Source organism: Cervus canadensis, chromosome 25, assembly GCF_019320065.1.
Source record: "Cervus canadensis isolate Bull #8, Minnesota chromosome 25, ASM1932006v1, whole genome shotgun sequence".
NCBI classification, from domain to species: Eukaryota; Metazoa; Chordata; class Mammalia; order Artiodactyla; family Cervidae; genus Cervus; species Cervus canadensis.
Window position 1 is genome coordinate 17,358,827 of NC_057410.1, and position 19,134 is coordinate 17,377,960.

Sequence of the window (19,134 nt, forward strand, 5' to 3'; positions counted from 1 at the left end):
TATGCTTGCTTATTCTCCACTTGAAATTGTACATAATCTTTGGTATTCTGCACCTCTTCTACTGAGTATTCTTATAAGTATAATCTCATGAAAGGCAGAGATACTTAAAAGCCCTTAGTTTCTGAAAGAGGCACAGAGGTTTGGAAACCCTCATCGTCCCAAACAGCCTACGTTGGAAATGAAATCACACCAGTGTGATTTGGTCATTCATGCCCTTGTTTGCGCTTTAGAAAAAAGAAAAGCCTGTTTGTTTTCTGACACTCAAGAAAATTGTTCATGTGGCTGGATTTGGAGGAATAATCAAAGCAGAAGAGCTCACATACAAGCTGAGGCCACCAGTCACTCTGGAGAGGTTGTTGACAAGTGGCCCAGATTTTGCAGTTTATCCAAAAGAGTAGATTGATTTTTAGTTAAACAGAAGCTTCACCAAATGATAGTGTGATCTGGTTTACATATGAAAAGCTATATTCTTTACTTAACATTCACAAGTTGCTTATGGATTAATTAGCCCATCTGCCACAACAAATGGATTCTCACTTCTTTTGCACTGCTTGCTGAAAAGTGACTACTTGTCTCCTATTCACTTCCCTCTATCAATATAATGGAAAATAATCTTTTAGAAGCAAGACATTTATTTGTTCATATCTGTAAAAATGTGTATATATCTTCAACGTATCAACTAAACTGATAAAGTAAGTGCAGGAAAGAGGAAGACCTCTGGAAATGGTTTCCCATGGTTAGGATTTCTTTTAGTCACTTAACATCTGGTAGAACTGTTGCAAGTTTGGCATGATTAAGGCTCCTCTTTATACTTGCTTCCAATCCCAAATCTATTTTTCTTCTTGAGGGTAACCACATCTCTGTTTCTCCCAAAACTTCTATCATTAGCATCTTCCTTTCCTCTTTTATGCTGTTACCAATTCTGATAATTGTCTTTATCAATAAGGTGCCTGGTTTCTCATTTATCTCAAATCAGGTGACTTAATCACCATTCCAGAGTCCAGTTGCTCCACGCTGGGGCTGTGAGCGTCTTATCAAAGAGCAGTTACATGAGTCTTTTCAGTTTTACTCTAGTTGCTAGGTAGCTTTAGAAACAAATCAGTTTTGTCCACAGTTATCAAACAGCCAGATGTCATAGTAATAAAAGGAATTACCTCATATATTTCTCATGTTTATTAGGACTCTCTAACCTCTCATTCATTTCATTAGCAACCACCTTAGAAAAAGGTCTCTTCATCTACACCTTGCTTAAATCGAATCATCAGTCTTCTGCATGTACACTTCAAACCCACACCCTGTAATATGTGTGTATATCTTAATTTTCAACTTACCTTTCCTCCCATCAATTTTGCTCCCAACACTCTTCACCCAGTTTTTCCCCTGAAAATCAGCTTCTAGCACTTTTGCTTCCTTCCATTGATTAGGCACCTATAACAGTTTGGATCAGCACTCTTAACTATCTATATTAACTGGAATGCCATTAATAGCTGACTTTTCCTTCTTCAATTTTATTTCACATATATTGTCCATACAAAACCAAGATTGAAGTAGAGAGAGAGGAAGAGGGAAGGAATAGTGAAGGGAGGGAGTGAAGGAGGGAAGGAAAGAATATGATGGAAAAGAAATAAAAGGATAACGATATGGCACTAGGTAATACCAAATATCTTGTTGGTTTAGGATCTAACCACATGGAAAAACGCAGTTTTGCTATTAATTTATTTGCTAATTTACTTCAAAACTTTCTATAGGATTAAAATTTCAGATATTCTTTCAAAATTATTCTTCTCCCTAGCTGTAACTAATAACTGAGTAAAGCAACTGCCAGAAAATCCCAATTAAACTCTTCTTTTTTCTATTGTAAAAGGCATAACTTATGGTGACCTTTTGGTAGGCTAACAGTATGTTGATGAACTTCAAGCGAAGTGAAAAAAAGAGCATTTTGTATCATCAGTGCTCACATTTTCTAAGGGATCACATGGGGCAGTATACTGAGCCTTTAAAGGTCATAGACTTCTTTACTTTGAGAGATATTAAATAGCTTATGAAAATAGGGGTCAGCTGCATGATAACTAGAAGAAAAGAGCATTCCCAATAGGGAAGTAAGATATTTGAGATTATATTGACTGTCCTTTTTTAAGATTGTATTCAATTGTCCTTAAAGCAAAAAATTAATTTTGGATATAAATGCCATGCTTGTAAATGAATGAATATACAGTTCTTAGAATCAATAGGTATTGATCTTGCTGTATGAATGCTAATATTGTCTGCATATACTAAGTATTATGATAAGAACTAATAATTTCACAGTCTAAAATACTCTCCAGTAATTTTTTGTTTCTGCAAATTTTTTTATACTTTTCTGAACTTTCCAAAAATGGCCTTACTTCACTCATAGGGGCATAAGATAAATAATCATTATCATTAAGGAACTTTTTAAAAATTATTCTTTCTTTGAAGATCACTAAAACAAGTAAGAAACAAAGGAGTCTCAAGACTAGATTGTAGGCAGGGTACTGAGCCACCTTGGGGAAGAAATAGAATAATGGCATTTCTTCACTATTTAATGACATACAATTTGTGCGTTAGTAGGATTTCATGTCAGCTTCCCAGGTGGTGCTAGTGGCAAAGAACCTACTGCCAATGCAGGAGGCGCAAGGGATGAGGGTTCAATCCCTGGGTTAGGAAGGTCCTCTGGAGGAGGGCATGGCAACCCACACCGGTATTCTTGCCTGGAGAATCCCAGGGACAGAGGAACCTGGCAGGCTATGGTCCATAGCGTCGCAAAGAGTTGGACGCGACTGAAATGACTTAGCACACACACACGCAGGATTTCATGTATGATTGGAAGAAACCAGGGCCATAAATTATTTTCCGTTTACCTTCAGATAATGTTAAAAGTTCCTTCAAAAAAAACACTTTCATTCTGCCATTGTTAGGAGTTACTCTAGATACAATGCTTATAGGAAAAGATAGCATCATTGACATTGCTCCAGTAGGTTTTAAATAGCTGATAATAGATTATGACCAAGAGTTCTTTTCAGAGAGGTAAAAAGGTATGAAATCTTGAACAACTGAATATTCACTCAGTTGAAGGGACACCATGAAGCAGGAAATGTGTGGATAAAAGGGGAATTCTTCCATACCACATAGATTATGATGGAACAGTCTATCTACCACTGGATCATCTTCCATAATTCTGGAGTTAGTAAACACTGACCATAAGAAGAGACAGAGGATGATGCTCTTCAACACAAGCAGCCAGATTTCAGTTTGTACTTTTCCACCCTGGAACTTCTCTTACCATGTGCTGACTACAGGTCTTCAGGAGTAGCGGCCTCTCCAGAGTGCCTGTCATCTGAAGGTGCTAAAAGAATGAGTACCAGCTAGTAGTTGTACTGTGTTCACGTTGCCCCATATGTGCAAAGTCATCAAGCCATTCCAGAGTTATACCAGTGAAAACTCAGTGGTAGTGTTCTAATTCATGGAGAAAATTAATGACTATGCACATTGGTAGGTAAACACCCAAATCTCCAACTGAAGTTTCTTACTAGTTACTCAGAAACTGTACTGTTTCATACGGTGCTGGTGAGGAAAGTTGAATTGCTCAATTTCTGAAGGCACATTAACTCTTTCAGGGTCAGTTGAGTAAATTGGCACAGCCAGGTCATTAAGCCTATCTCTACATGACATGACAATTTTCACCTGGCACTGTATCATTTACCCCAAAATGCCCCACATTTGCTCTGAGCATGCACATATTCTTTCTCTACTTAGGGGGAGAAAGTGTGCTCATTTGAATGTCAGCAGTCTCTCACTAGCTCCAACTCAGTGATTCCTTTTGTGTCTTTTGAAGGCTTCCAGGGATCTCTAAAGATTTGCTGGTGCATAGCAGTTATTAGAGCCTCACCAGCAGATGGGTGGTTTAGTTGTCTAGAAATGGTATAATTTCAGGGGTTTTGAGCACAGTACTGTACTCCCAAGTATCTCTTCCTGTTTGCAAAAGCCAACATTATTGGTTCATTTGGGGTGTGAGTTTTTTTACTTTCTTTTATGATTCTATAGTTGTTTATGAAAACACAACTTCCACTAAGAGGCTGTGTTATTAGAACCCATGTTAGGGGAATAAATTGATGACAATTTGAGAGCAGTTTCTGTACTACCTCTCAAGAGGGTAATCAGAAAAGCCTGTGGGTGTTTTGGGTGCCACAAAGGTGAGGAAACATCATTGGCCCTTAAAAAGCAGGCGTGGGAGAGTGTCACTAAAAGAAAATTTTTTATCATCCAAACACCAATGGTTGGCCCAACTGAGAAGCAGTGATGGAAGGAAAAGGCAAACATCCCCTCTTCCTGTGTTACGTCCAGGCTACATTGGAGAGTCATAAAATGGTATAGATGAAAACAGGTGAGGCGGCAAAGGGACATGGCATACTCTCTCAGAGGTGTTTCAGAGCGGTGCTCCTTTCTTGTGCATGTAAGTCAGCTGGAATCTTGTTAAAATGCCGGTTCTCATTTAGCAGGTCTGAGGTATAGCCAGGGATTCTGCATTTCTAATCTCTTATGCTGCTGGTCCGCAGACTATACTGTGAATGTCAAGGACTTAGGATAACATGCACATGAGCAATAACATGGTCTTGGATAAAAATGATGAATATAAAATAAATCTGACAGAAATTATATTTCAAGTCAGTAAAACTAATTAAGGGCTTCCCTGGTGGCTACTGGTAAAGAATCTGCCTGCCAATGCAACAGATGTGGGTTCGATCCCTGGGTCAGATGATCCCCTGGAGAAGAAAATGGCAACCCACTCCAGTATTCTTGCTTGGGAAATCCCATGGACAGAAGAGCTTGTCAGGCTACAGTCCACAGGGTTGCAAGAGTCAGACATGGCTTAGAGACCAAACAAGCGCAAGACTAATTAAATATTGAAAATTCCACCAAAAGATTGATAGATCATTTTTTTAAAAGACATACTTACCATTTCTACCTAGCTGAAGATTTTAATCGTTTTCTGAGGCTTATGTGTTGCTTAAGGTTTGAAATCTTTACTAATAATTCTGATGGTGTGCTTTTTAAAGATATAAGAAATAACTGTTTTCCTAGTTTCCATCACTTTCTCCTGTTGGTGAATAGTTCAATAAATGTCAATGTCTGATTAAATATTCCTTCACAAAAATCATAGCAGAACTTGTTTAAACCTCCCCTGCCCACCTTTTATTAATCTATCATGACAGTCTCTCTGTTCTTTCCTCTGAGATAAGCAATGCCCTTTTATCTTTGCAGGTCAATGGGAAGGATCTCTCAAAGGCTACCCATGAAGAGGCAGTGGAAGCTTTTCGAAATGCCAAGGAACCTATTGTGGTCCAGGTGCTAAGGCGAACGCCTCTCAGTAAACCAGCCTATGGGACAGCCCCAGAAGTGCGACTCATGAATGCCAGCACTCAGACGGACATCACCTTTGAACATATAATGGCCCTGGCCAAACTTAGGCCACCCACCCCTCCAGTGCCCGACATCTGTCCATTCCTGCTCTCAGACAGGTATTTTTCTGTCATTTATGCTGGAGCCTCATTTGTTGTCATTTGTCTCTGAAAGTAGATGTTGGAAAGAATCAGGCCCTGTAGCCAGTTGACAGTTACAGAGACAAGCTCTCAGTCCTGTTTGGAAAATCTCTGTGACTGTGTCTCCATACAGTTAGTTCTCAGTTTTCCTGCTCCTGTCTTTCCTGACCCACATGATTGTTTCAGCTCCGGAATCCTACTTGCTGAGATGCAGTGACAAAGTCTGGCTCTGATTAGTTCATGTTCGTATTTTCAGTCATCACAAACCTCTCACAGCTCACAAGCACTGGTCAGGGAAATGGATTTTCTCACTGAAGTTGCCAAAAACCTTATTAAGATAGACCTAGACGGGGCATGTTGGCACTCTGTTCTCCTTGGTGGGTTGCCTCTCTCTCGTTCTCTCTTTTGTGTTTCTCTTCTTTAAAGGAGAAGCTAGGAAATTCACTTTATTAAGGTGCAATTCTCTGCAGGAAGCAATTACCCGATATATTGAGATGTAAACCAAAGGTCCTGGCTGTCTGAGAGGAAGTATATAGAGCTACAAAATAAAGAACTATTAAACGAATATTTCTTCCTAGTTTTTACCTGAGTTAAAGACTGTTACAGACATTTGACTCAAATAATCCTACCTGTGCAGTTTTGGAAGTCTGTTTGGCCCCACACATTTTGTTCCGTGAGTTTTTAAGCAAATAGTCAAAAATGATTGAGAGCTTGTTATATAGGAGCAGAAGTCTCTGGAGCCTGCGTTTTCATTGCCTGCTGCAATCCGTGTTCCATTTAGTAAAGTGTAGACCTGGTCATGACACCTGCCTGCCCTTTAGGGTCTTCTATTAAGTCCATCTTAGTGATTCACATGTGTGCATTAAAGTCACTTGGGAGCTTTGAAAAGCAGAATAAATGCAGTGCCCGGATCAATCCTACCTCAGGCCAAAATATAGGCATTCGAATTTTTCAGAAATCTCCCTAAGCAATTTTAATGTGTACCATGTGCACCACGCCTTGAAACCTTATGTTTCTAGGTGGGCAGAGCCTCCGTCTGTCTGACCTACGATTCTAGTCATGTATCCCTTACTTATTAAATAGCCCCTTGTGTCAGGCCATAGAACTCGGTACTGGGCAGAAAACTGGTAACAAAAACAAAGCCACTACCTCCTGGAGCTTATATTCTAGAAGGGAAATGAAAAACACACAAACCAAAGAACAAATAATATTCATTTGTACAACCTGATGCAGAGCAGCCATCCAATAAATACTTTCTTGAATGACTAATAGTTAACATTTATTAGCTAACTTAACATGTTTTAGGTAATATTCCTCATAAAAATCTCCTGAGTGAGCACATTATATTATTACCATGCCCATGTCACAGATGAAGAAAAAAATGTTAAGGAATTTGGCAAGATCACACAAAAGGAAGTGATGGGGTCAGGCTTCTGAACCTAAGGCATTTGACCCCACTGATAGGTGCTCTCATAGCTTCTCTATTTTCCCCTTAATTATCACACTGTATTAAAATCCCCACTTTGCTGCTCTACCCAATTAATAGGACAAGAATTGGAGTTTGTGCCCAACCAATTTCCAGCAATTGGCATAGGGCCTGGCATCTTGTAGATACGCAGTAAATGCTTACTAAAGTATCAGTAAGGTGTCCTTCACAGCAGGCCTCCTTTTTTGATAATTCAAGGACCAGGAAAACATATCAGCTGCTCCAAACAGCAGGTTATGATGTTTAAGCAGCGGGAATGGGCTTCTCAAAACCAGTCCAGGTTTAAGCTCTCAGACCAGCAAGCGAGATGCTGCCTGCACTGCTTTTGCTATTTGGGCCCAAATTAGAGAACAGTAAGAAGAGGCTGGTAGAGTATTTACACTGATCCTGTGAGGTACCAGGATGGATCTCTCTGGCCTTTCAGCTAGAGGGGACTAATTTATACTACTAAGTTCATTTTTGTTATAATGTTCAAAATGGGCTTAGAGGCCTTTCCTGAAGCCAACTTGGTTAATTTCACTGACTTAGAAATGCTCATAGAGGACCTCATGCCCTTTGCTGCTAAACTGTGCTTAGCTTTCACATGGGGCTTCCCAGGTGGTGCTAGTGGTAAAGAACACACCTGCCAATGCAGGAGACGCAAAAGATGTGGGCTCTATCCCTGGGTCTGGAAGATCCCTTGGGTGAGGAAGTGACACCTCATTCCAGTATTCTTGCCTAGAAAATTCCATGGGCAGAGGAGCCTGGTGTGCTAAAGTCCAAACGATTACAAAAAGTAGGACACAACCAAGCAACTGAGCACACACACACACACACAGCTTTCATATTGTATAATGTATACATCATACATCATGGCATATAATAATTTGAAAGCACTTCTATGAATTATTTAAAACATTTCCCAAAAGTTAATGGATACATAAAAGTCACACACAGTGTCCTGGAACCCCTTCATTTCCTTTACTTTATTAGTTCTCTCTGTCCCCAGATGTTTTCTAAAAGGATTATGAAACTCTATGGTTTATAGGAGTTTCCAGTGAGTTATCACCGTGAACATTCTTTAATGTTTGTGTATGTGGGTTATGAGGGAGAATGAGGAAGAAAGTCTCAAGAAATGGAGGCAATTGAGTACAATTTACAGACTGAAAAATACACTTCCCACTTCATTCCCACATCTGTGGATTCTTCATCCAAGGATTCAGCCAACTTCAGATTTGATTTTTTGATCCATGTTTAATTGAATAAAAATACAGAACCCATACCTTCAGAAGACTGACTCTATGAGCTTTGAAAATCAAATTTCAGAAACAGTTTGAGCCTGTAATTATGAAATTGGTAGTACTTTGCTACAAAATACCCACCTTTGGGTAGACTGCAGTCTCAAAAGCCACACACCTATGCATGTATCAAGTCCACTGGATGGAATGGAAGGCAGCCAGAGTATCAATATAGCACCATTGCCAGGATAGAGCACACATCTGCCCCTTCACAAAATGAAGCTCTGACAATGAGCCATTATCTTGGTATTCTCTCAGAAAATCAAATTGATGGATTTCATATAAGGGAAGAAGAAAAGCAATTGTTCTTTCTGAGCTGTAGTTCATTTAAAGGCTAGATCACTATAGGTCTTATTGGCGAGCAGAGAAAACTAAAGTGAAATTCTAATGTCATTTTTTAATCTTGAGAACAACCCTTTTGATCCATTTCTATCATATTGCTACATTCCCCACAGCTGCCATTCTCTCCATCCAATGGAGCATGAATTTTATGAGGACAATGAGTATCTTTCCAGCTTACCCGCTGATGCAGACAGAACAGAGGACTTTGAATATGAGGTAAGAGCATTTTCACACCAATTCACACTTCTCCATGAAGTCATGGTTGAGGGGTTTTGCATAACAAAGAAAAATTAATTTATTACTATGAGACATATTTTATCTATTATATATCTAAGCTAAGAGCTTTTAAATATTTGTTTCAGCTATTTGGTATCTAGTAGTTTAAGTGTATGGAAAACATTTTGATAATATAAACTTGAAAATAATTTGCTCACATTTTTGTTGTTTTGTATAAATAGTATTGTGGAAGCTACATTTTTTTCTCCTTTATGTAATATAAGAGAATTTCAAGTAGAGTTTGGAAAGGGAATTATGTTTAAAACCAAGACTGTGTTTACTATTTTTATTCATTCTGTAGTATTTTTATTTTAATTGATAAACTAAATTTTATATTATTTATATTCCCCTTCACAAATTCAATATTCTTTTTATTTATGACTCAAGTACTTTAAAGAACATTTTCCCTGACTTTCTAGAAAGAGAGATGACCTCATGTCCTTTGTTATTAAACCATGTTTAACCCTCATGTAGTACATGTTAGAGTATGTGTACTGTGATATGAAATAATTTCAAAAGCCCATCTATTAATTACTTAAAAGTTTTCACAAAAGTTAAAGGATTCATCCTAATATTTCCTCTGTTTCTGCAGTCTATAAATCTTTGAAAGGTTTCAGACTACTCTGACATTTGGAAATAAAGTAGATTGAGGACATAAAGAAGCTTTGGTAAACAGGCAAAAAAGTCATGATTATCTGCCCTTTTAATGCTTTAGATGATGTCATACAAGTTCAGCAAAATGTTCTCTTCCATTTTACAACCAGGAAATCCTGAAATCTCTTCCCTTAGGAGGATCTGAAATTAAATAAGGCCAATTCAGTGAAGCTCACCTAAAGCAAATAGACATTTATTTGAAATCTCCCTCCAAAAGTCATTGCTGGGGATTACAGAAATCATTATTTCTTTTCAGCCAGAATTTGGAAGAGTGTGCAATGATACCCAATATCTGAGTAAATGGTTTTGTCATTTTTGTTCATGTGAATTACTTATCCCCTCCTCTCCATTAATTTGATTGAAAAATTTTATAAATCCTCTTAAGTACTGATATACACTGAAATATACATTAAGTTTTGCCTATTCATGCAAAATAAATTACAAAGTTGAGTCACTTATCCAAATAATTCAAGATTAAACGAGTCTTTTTTTCAGTTAATTAATTGCTTTGGATTTGGGGAATGGAATTATCTAGATCACTTCAACTTTTTATTTAGTTTGTGCCTTAAAGCTTTATTAAAATACATCTGTGTGCTAGGGAAGGGTATGGGAGAGAGACTTGCTTACGCTAAGCAGAGTCACAGTAAAAATTATTTTCATTAATTAGCATGTCATTGACTATTACAATACAGGCAGATTTTCTAGTGCTTACTCTAGCTGAACCACATCCTCTTTTCCAACCGATGTCAACTCCTAATAGCGGCCAGCATCCGTGTGATGACAGTGGTAAATACTCAGACAGGTCTTCTGTAGCCTGTAATCTGAACTAATCACAGAATCCTAGTCACTACTTGTCTGTCAGCTGTAATTCTCTTGACGCAGGCACCTTTCTGAGTTATTGAAATAAAGAATGTTCTTGTGAAATTTAAATAAGGAATAAGTTACTGTGACAGGCTTCAGTCATGAGGAAGGGTACATTTGAGAATATCTGCATGGCTAATGGGGGAGTGGAGGCACTGGGGAAGACCCAAGGATAATGCACCAACTTTAGTAGATAGTGATTCTACTAAGTACACCTCAGTCTGTTACACTAACGTGGCAGAGTGTCACACAACCTTGATTGCATCAGATGGGACTGGGAGACCTAGTAAGCCCACTGCTATCACCAGAGTTGATTGTGCTCACCACATTAAGTGGGGGGAGATTTAGAAATGCTGCCTTTACACACTATTACACTTAGAAGCAGACTGGTCAAGTGTTTCTGGGACTAGCTCAGATGACCCCAGCTCCTCCAGGAACTCTGTTATAACCCAGATGTTGGGGGGATGCAGTGAATGCCATGGTCCTTCAAGAAGGACCAGTTTTATGCCACTCAAAGAGTATTATGGGAACCTGAGGTCTGATGGCCAAACAGAGGACTTCATCTCAGAAAGAGATACTCATTCCTCTTCAGCTTAAAAATGCAAACACATTGACAGGCATTTGGGGAATTGACTCCTTTTCATCTGCTGTTGTTCAGTTGTACCATAAATATTTAATGAGAAGTTAAAAAAGATGCCAGGTTTTTATCTAGGTTTTTATTTAGGATTGATAAAACCTTTACTCCAGTGGAGCTTAACCTTTAGGGGACAGAGAATGGCAGAAAACAAGTGAAGATGCATTGTATCAGGTGGTGATTAAATCCTAGTGGAGACCATGCAGTGTGTGTAACAGAGGAAGGAAATGCATGGTGTTGGGATGGGGTGTTGCTCTCTTATATAGGTGGTCAGGGAGGGCTGCTCTCTCTCTCTCTTTTTTTTTTTTTCCACTTATTTTTATTAGTTGAAGGCTAATTACTTTACAATATTGTAGTGGGTTTTGTCATACATTGACATGAATCAGCCATGGATTTACATGTATTCCCCATCTCGATCCCCCCTCCACCTCCCTCTCCACCCGATTCCTCTGGGTCTTCCCAGTGCACCAGGCCCGAGCACTTGTAGGGCTGCTCTCTTAAAAGACCTGAAGAGAACCAGCCATGTGGATTCTGAGAGAGCAGCCTTCCAGGTAAAGCAGAGGGCAGGCATGGATACGAAGGGCCCAAAGCAGGACCCCTCGGGGATGTGCCCAGGTACAGCAGAGGCCCGTGTGCGCCGGGGACCAGGCAAGGGGGACAGACAGGCAGCAGGAGGAGGCAAACTCGGAATGAGCAGGGGCGCATCTTGAGGGACCTTTGGCTTTTACGATGAGATGCGAAGTTGCTGGAGGAGAGCAGGGCCAGGTTCTGCGCTACTCACAGGATCCCTCTGCTGCTAGAATGAGCTTGAAGGTGGGCAAGTAGTCTCCAGCCTAGCAGTGGGAGGATAAAGCAGGGATGGGACCTGGCTGATGACAGAGGCGGTGGTAAGATATGGTCTGGAAGGGCAGGATTCATCCTGCCCTGAGGCTCTGCCTGTGTGTCTGTGTTCTGCAGGTCTTCTTCTGACTTTCTAAAAGCAAAATATCATAGGCCAGAGTGAAACACAGCTTCTGGCATCCACTGAAACTAGCATAATAAATCTACTCTTAAAAGACAAAGCATACAGAACTGCATTTCTGAACTTGCTGAAAGCAAACTATGCAACTCTTAATATTTAGGCCCCTTTTTAAAAGGCCAACTTACTATCGACTCAGTGAGCCAAAGCTGATCTATCTTGTGAATACATATTTAGGGACTTTTAGTGTGTGAGTTTTTGACCCAATAGGCCAAAACAGACCTGATTATCTTGTAAATACATATTTAGGGACTCTTGAACATGCAGATTACTGCATAGAAAGATGGTAACTGCTCCCCTCAGAGCCATGATAGACAGCAAACACTTCTTTGGAGATACTATAGTCAATGTCTCAATGCTACGGTGACTCTGCTGTGATAGGGACCTCTATGAAATTTTAATGACACCCATATCTCACCATGACCTATCACCACTTTGCCCAGGAAAATTATTTGACTGGGTTTTAAATTTCCCCCCAGTGCTTCAGAAAAGTCTCAGCAGACCAGTCTGTATTAAAAGACTCACAGCTTGAAATCTGATCTTTTTCAAAAACAATAGTATTGTTTTCTAATTAAAAATGATAAAAGATTTTAATTTTAACTTTGAAAGAAAAATAAAAATATAAAAATTTACACAATGCAGCCCTCATAAGAGTCAGGGTGCTGACTTCCACTGAAATAACACTGAGGATTAAGCACTCTTTTTCTGTATTTTCAACTTTGTTCATTTTTTTTCTTTCATAGAGCCAGCTAAAGGTTGAAATAAATCATAAATAGCCTTTAGCAAGTCACAGGCACATCTCACATCCAGCCTCTACCAGAAATAATTTAAAGGGAAAGGCTTTGAGAAATATAGAGCTCTTTTGTCCAGCTCCTAATAGAGATATGTTTGCTATTGCAGGAGAGCAGAGAAGATGCTGAATTTTCTGCAGCATTTGCAATCAACTCTCAAAATTCAATGTTGAGAGAGGAAAGTCAGAAAATTAATAAGTGCAACATTTTGAAGTATAAAAGATCATGTTAGACACAACAAGCAGGTAATTTTAGAAACATTTCTAAGCCTGGTGATTTTCATCACTTAGAAATGCTACTTGAAATTGTTGTTATTCCTCACCCTAAAATCAAGCTGAAGAAACATATCCAGCAGCCTAAGTACTCATAGAGTTGCCCTTGTGTGTACATTGTCATTACTATCAAAGGGCATTTAGAAATTTGCTTGGACAGGTGGTAAAGAGAGAAGAGAAGTACATGTCACAATTCTATATAATGTTAACTGAAAATCCAACTTGGGCTATAAACAAGAAAGAGCATTAAGCATATTAATTAAGTTCCTCTTAGCAATTCTTATGCAAAGCGTAAGTAAACCCTTGTGCTATGCTGAGAAGTGTCATTTTGCAAAATTTATTTCCCAGGTCTGGATCCCTGTGAATATGTGCAGAATATTTGTGAGAATTTAAGTATATAACCTCTCTTTTACATAGTTAAAGAAAAGAGAATTTTGTATCAAGGACATGTTCATTCAAAAAAATAGCTAACAAGAGAATAAGCATTAGTGAGATTTTAATCATATCTTTTTGGGCAGATTCATGATTTGTGAGCCAGCTTTCAGAAAAATGTCCCTAGTGTGCATGTGTAAGAGCTATATGTCTCCTTTCTAGGCTATGAGGGCAGAAGCCTTATCTGCCTGTTCATCATTGCATCATATCACCTGTCTCAAATTCGTTACTCAATATTTGACAAAGGAATACATGAGGGTTCTTATTGCTGTCTCCACGAACCAACCTTTGAAAAGTGCAGTCCCTTTCCACCTTTTGTACAAGGGAATTGGAAAGGAGCTTGAGACCACCATGCAGTTATAACAGATATCCTCTCCCTTTTTAATAGGTATTTGTTCTTTTTTCTTTATAAATTTGTACTGTTTTACTGACCTCTCCCTATTTACCTCACCCCCTGCTGCTGCCGCTGCTGCTAAGTCGCTTCAGTCGTGTCTGACTCTGTGCGACCCGATAGATGGCAGCCCACCAGGCTCCCCTGTCCCTGGGATTTTCCAGGCAAGAGTACTGGAGTGGGTTGCCGTTGCCTTCTCAGACCTCACCCCCTAGCCCCTGGCAACCATTTTTTCTACTCTCCATTTCTGTGTTTGACTTTATTTTGTTTCGATTCCATATGAGTGATACCATGCATATTTATTTTTCACTATCTAGTTAATTTAACTTAGCATAATACCAAAATCTATCTATGTCACAAATAAAAGAATTTCCATCTTTCTCATGGCTGAATGATAGTTCATTGTATGCATATACATATATATGTGTGTGCATATATACATATATATACTACACCTTCGTTATCTGTTCATGTATTGGTAAATAGTTTGTTTTCATATCTTGGCTATCATAAATAAAGGTATTTGTTCTTTATGTCAGGGATTCTAATCTTAGTGCCATTTTTGTTTCAGTTAAACCTTTCTAAGGAAAGGGCTGAAACAGGGAGAAACAAAAAGAACTATGTAATGAAACAGATTTTTGACACCATGAAAATGCATTTCTTCTAGTCATCATCTTATAAACTTATAGAATCTCATATTTGACATGTTCTCTAATCCACTTCTATATCCAGTTTGTAAGTTCTTCATCAAGGGATATTTCAGCAAGCTTGTAAAACTCCACAGTGGACAGAGAACTGAGAGCCTAGCCTTCCCAAGTGAACAGCTGTGACTCTTACAGTTTCTGAGAAATGTATTATGAATTTTGAACAAGTGATAGCAGGAGTGTGTTTGGGTATAAAACATAACTCATAAAGAGACTATATATTATCCATATGTTGTGGTAGACATCAGGGGAAAAGAGAAAATAGTGTGAGTGTGAAAGTATAGAATCTTCAGAATTTTTAAATTCAGTGGGTGCTTTATAGTTCACCAATCTATTTCTTTCTACTTGTTAGTTCCATTTAAAAATTATTAATAAAATATCTAAAATAACTTCATACCACTTACCTCTTGAGCAATAAAATCATCCATTTAAAAATCATGTTAATAAGTTCATTCTTTGGGGAATTGTATTGAATTGAAAACTAATCTAGATGAAGTGTGAATATATTTTTATTAATCTGAACATTTAAGATAAAATGCTGTTCTGTCAGTCAGGCTTTGGTTCAGTCAAGTATCTAGTAATGACACCACCATTTTCACTTCCGTTCACCATATCAGTTATAACACATTAAAATCCTAATCGTGGCTGTCAAACCAGCCAGTTGTCATATATTGGGGATTATATGTCCTATGGCATGACTGCTTCCTCCTTTGTCTAAGACATTCCTCTATCTCCAGACTCCTTCATGATCTCCTGGGGCCAGTCCATAGTCTGTAGTCCATCCCATTCCCCACTGCCAGACTAGCCCTTCTTAAATGCACTTCTTACTGGATCACTCCCCTGTTTGTCATCTTGTAAGACTTTGTTCCTTGAATTAACTCTAACATACCTTATGTGGCATTGAAGATTCTTTGTACTCTGTCCTTGCTCTATTTTTCCAGGCTCTAGTAATGTGCTTTTCTTTATCTGTGTCTTTACTATGGGCCTTTTCACTCCTGAAACACCTTTCTCACTATCATTTTCCCATCAGTGAACTCCCCTTAGATATTCCATAAATATTTTTGTCAAGATTCCCTAGGCTTTAGTGATTTTTGTACTTATATTTTTCTTCTAAATGGTTTTTATTTTTAATAGAAGTGACCACTCCTGATTATCTTTACATCACCTGGAAGGTCTAGCACATGCCCTGGTACATGGAGGCCACCCAGCAGCATTTGATGAGTGAGCAAAGTATTGACCATTGGTGCTGGTGTTATTCTATGAGTCCTGAATACAAATTCAAAGGGTTAAATGAAGGAAAGATCAAACCAGTCAATCCTAAAGGATTGATTTGATCTGCAAAGAGATCAAACCAGTCAATCCTAAAGGAAATCTACCCTGAATATTCAATAGAAGGACTGATGCTACAGCTGAAGCTCTAATAGTTTTGCCACCTGATGCAAAGGGCCGACTCATTGGAAAAGGCCCTGATGCTGGAAAAGATTGAGGGCAGAAGGAGAAGGGGGCGACAGATGATGAGATGGTTGGATAGTATGACTTTGTGGACATGAGTTTGAGCCAATTCATGCAGCCCATGGAGTTGGACACAACTTAGCAATGAAACGGGCTTCCCTGTGGCTCAGCTGGCAAAGAATCACCTGCAATGTGGGAAACTTGGGCTCGATCCCTGGGTTGGGAAGATTGCCTGGAGAAGGGAAAGGCTACCCACTCCAGTATTCTAGTCTGGAGAATTCCATGGACTGTATAGTCCATGGGGTTGCAAAGAGTTGAACATGACTGAGCAACTTTTACTTAGCGACTGAACGTCAACAACAAAATGAAGGCAAAGAAGAGAATTTTGTAATAAAGTGTGAAAGTCTTTTTTTCCTCTTAATAATTCAACTAACAATCTGGTTGTTAGAATAAACAGTTAACATACACTTGTGCGAGGTTGTAAAAGAAAGAAATTTGGATTTTTCTGATTGCCTTTCTAACAAAGAAAATGTGCATGTTTTACCCCAAACTTATAAGTTGGAGGACCCTAGCAAATAGACATGCTAATTTACATAGGTAAAGAATGGACTAGGGTTCAGTTTCTATTAGGATAATCAGATGTCCTGGTTTGCCCTGAACTCTCTGCATGTATGACTACTGTTCAAATTTAATTATGAATGGCATCCTCTTCCACTTTCAGAAATGTCCTGTTGCACAATACATTGTATGGTTTTCCTAGTTTTTATACTTAATGGAGTATAAATGAGCCTTAATGGAGGCTGAAACTTTGTAATCCCATTCTATATTGTCCTAATATTACAAGCAGAGGTGACTCAGAATTTCCCAATTTGAATACCAATGCTTATTAAATTGAACAATTTTCCTAAGTCATAAGTCTCTATTAAAAAAAAAAAGTCTTCCTTAATGAATGACTAGAAAGAAAATGACACAAAGTTGAAAATAGTCATCAAAGTTACTGTAATTCTTTTAGATTTCTTACTGAAAGAAATGAAATTAGTTGGGCTGTTAATTTGGTCATGTAATTTCATAAAACAAATATGAGGAAAATTTGTCTTTTGCCTCACTGATTATGAAAACACTAAACCTAATTTCCTAAGAAAACAATGAAAAGCAAATTGAACCTTCCAAATTGGTTATTAAACAGTGTAACCAAGGGCACATTTCTTTGAATAAGAATCTAAATATAAAATGAAGATTCCTTATACTGCGTGTATGAATTTTATCAAAATGCTGATATTCAGTTTTTGTTTGAAGATGCTCAATGATACACATTCAGATGATTTTCTTGCATTAGTGAAAGGTGTCTGTGAAAGGTTGTGTTTAAGGTGAATATTTGCATATCAAATAATATTTTCAGATGACTTCTGCTTTCAAAGAAGTTTACATAGGGACAAAGAAAGGATTTTAATGTTCCTTTTAAGAGCAATATAATCAAGTGGAAGGAATTCAAACTAGGAGTTTGGTCCCAATTCTAGGTCTGTCTCTTGAAGGGACTTATTACCTTTTCAATAATAGCATCCTCACATGTGAGATCTGTGGGGCCACCAGTGTTGGTTAGGGAATGAATTGTCAGCATCTACTTCCTTGAAATACACTTAAGCAAAGTGAGATAAATGCATAGTCAAATCCTTAAACATTTTATAAATATTTTAATATTTCAGACATATCAACCCACACTTTATGAGTTTTTATAAAGAGAACACATACACGTAAGGCTACACATTTTCTATGAGTAGTTGTTCTGGTCTGTATAGACTGTACAATAGTCTGGTCTATAGTACCACTTGTAGCAAGCAGTACACCTCTCCATATTGTCTCTGGCTTTAGGGTTTAGAATGTTAACTCATATACATTTGCCAATTCAAAGTGGCAGATGCAGCACTAGAAACAAATGGCTTTTTTTTTTAATACAGTGTTATTCTTTAGAAAAATTTTAATTAGAAAGTAATTGTAGTTTGGATTTTCTTCCACCAATTTATCATCTCTGAAAAAAGTGTTGGAATCATTAAGAGAATGTGTTTTGTATTGGCATGATTGTTCTGCTTTTCTTCCCTAAGATGTAAGCTATCAGTGATGCTCTGGTTCAGTTACATGGTGCATCCATCAGTATTCACTATGTATTAAGCAATCTAACTTATTCAATAGTATGGGTAATGGAGAACCTTGCATGTATAATACACATGAACCAAGAATTATGGTAAATCTGATCTATGTATTTGTAGTCCAAAATAAACATTTAAATATCATTATTGAAATATGTTTGTTATATATTTAAATCAAATATATATAAATATAATTAAAATATAATTGATATATAACATTGTATAAAGATAAAGAACATGATGACTGATTCATGCATATATTGCAAAATGATTGCCACAATAAGATTAGTTAATGCACCCATCCCCTCACATGATTACCATTTTTGCATGTGTGGTAAGAGCATTTAAGATCTACTCCCTTAGCAACTTTTATGTTATAATACAGTGCTCTTAACTATAGTCAGCATGTTGTAAGTTAGATCTCTAGAAGGTATTCATTTTACATCTTATATCACACAACCTCCAGCCCCTGGCAACCACCATTCTACATTCTGGTTTTGAGTTTGGCCTTTTTAAACTCCAAACATAAATGAGAACACAGTTTAAGTCTTATCTGTCTGACTTATTTCACTTAGCGTGATATTCTCAAGGTCCATCAATGTAGTTGCTAAAGGCAGGGTTTCCTTCTAATTGCTGAATAATATTTCATGTGTATCATATGTACGTATGATATATACCACATTTTATTTATTCATTTATGGATTTATGGACACATATACTTTCCATGTCTTAGCTATTCTGAATAAAGAAAGGTGCAATGAACATGGGGTGCTGATACTGCTTTGATATCTTATTTTTGTTTCTTTTGGGTATATTCCCAGAAAGAAGATTGCTGGATCATT

At 37.9% G+C, this 19,134-nt stretch overlaps 1 protein-coding gene across 4 annotated transcripts in view; it reads left to right on the forward strand.

Annotated features, from left to right (window-relative positions):
* PDZRN4 (PDZ domain containing ring finger 4) overlaps positions 1–19,134 on the forward strand; it is a 410,946-nt gene that overhangs the window by 331,972 nt on the left and 59,840 nt on the right. For all 4 annotated transcript variants that reach the window (XM_043446187.1, XM_043446189.1, XM_043446191.1 and 1 more), the window contains 2 exons: positions 5,281–5,537; positions 8,777–8,879. In XM_043446187.1, the coding sequence (XP_043302122.1) occupies positions 5,281–5,537; positions 8,777–8,879 (360 nt within the window). The remainder of the gene's footprint in view (positions 1–5,280; positions 5,538–8,776; positions 8,880–19,134) is intronic.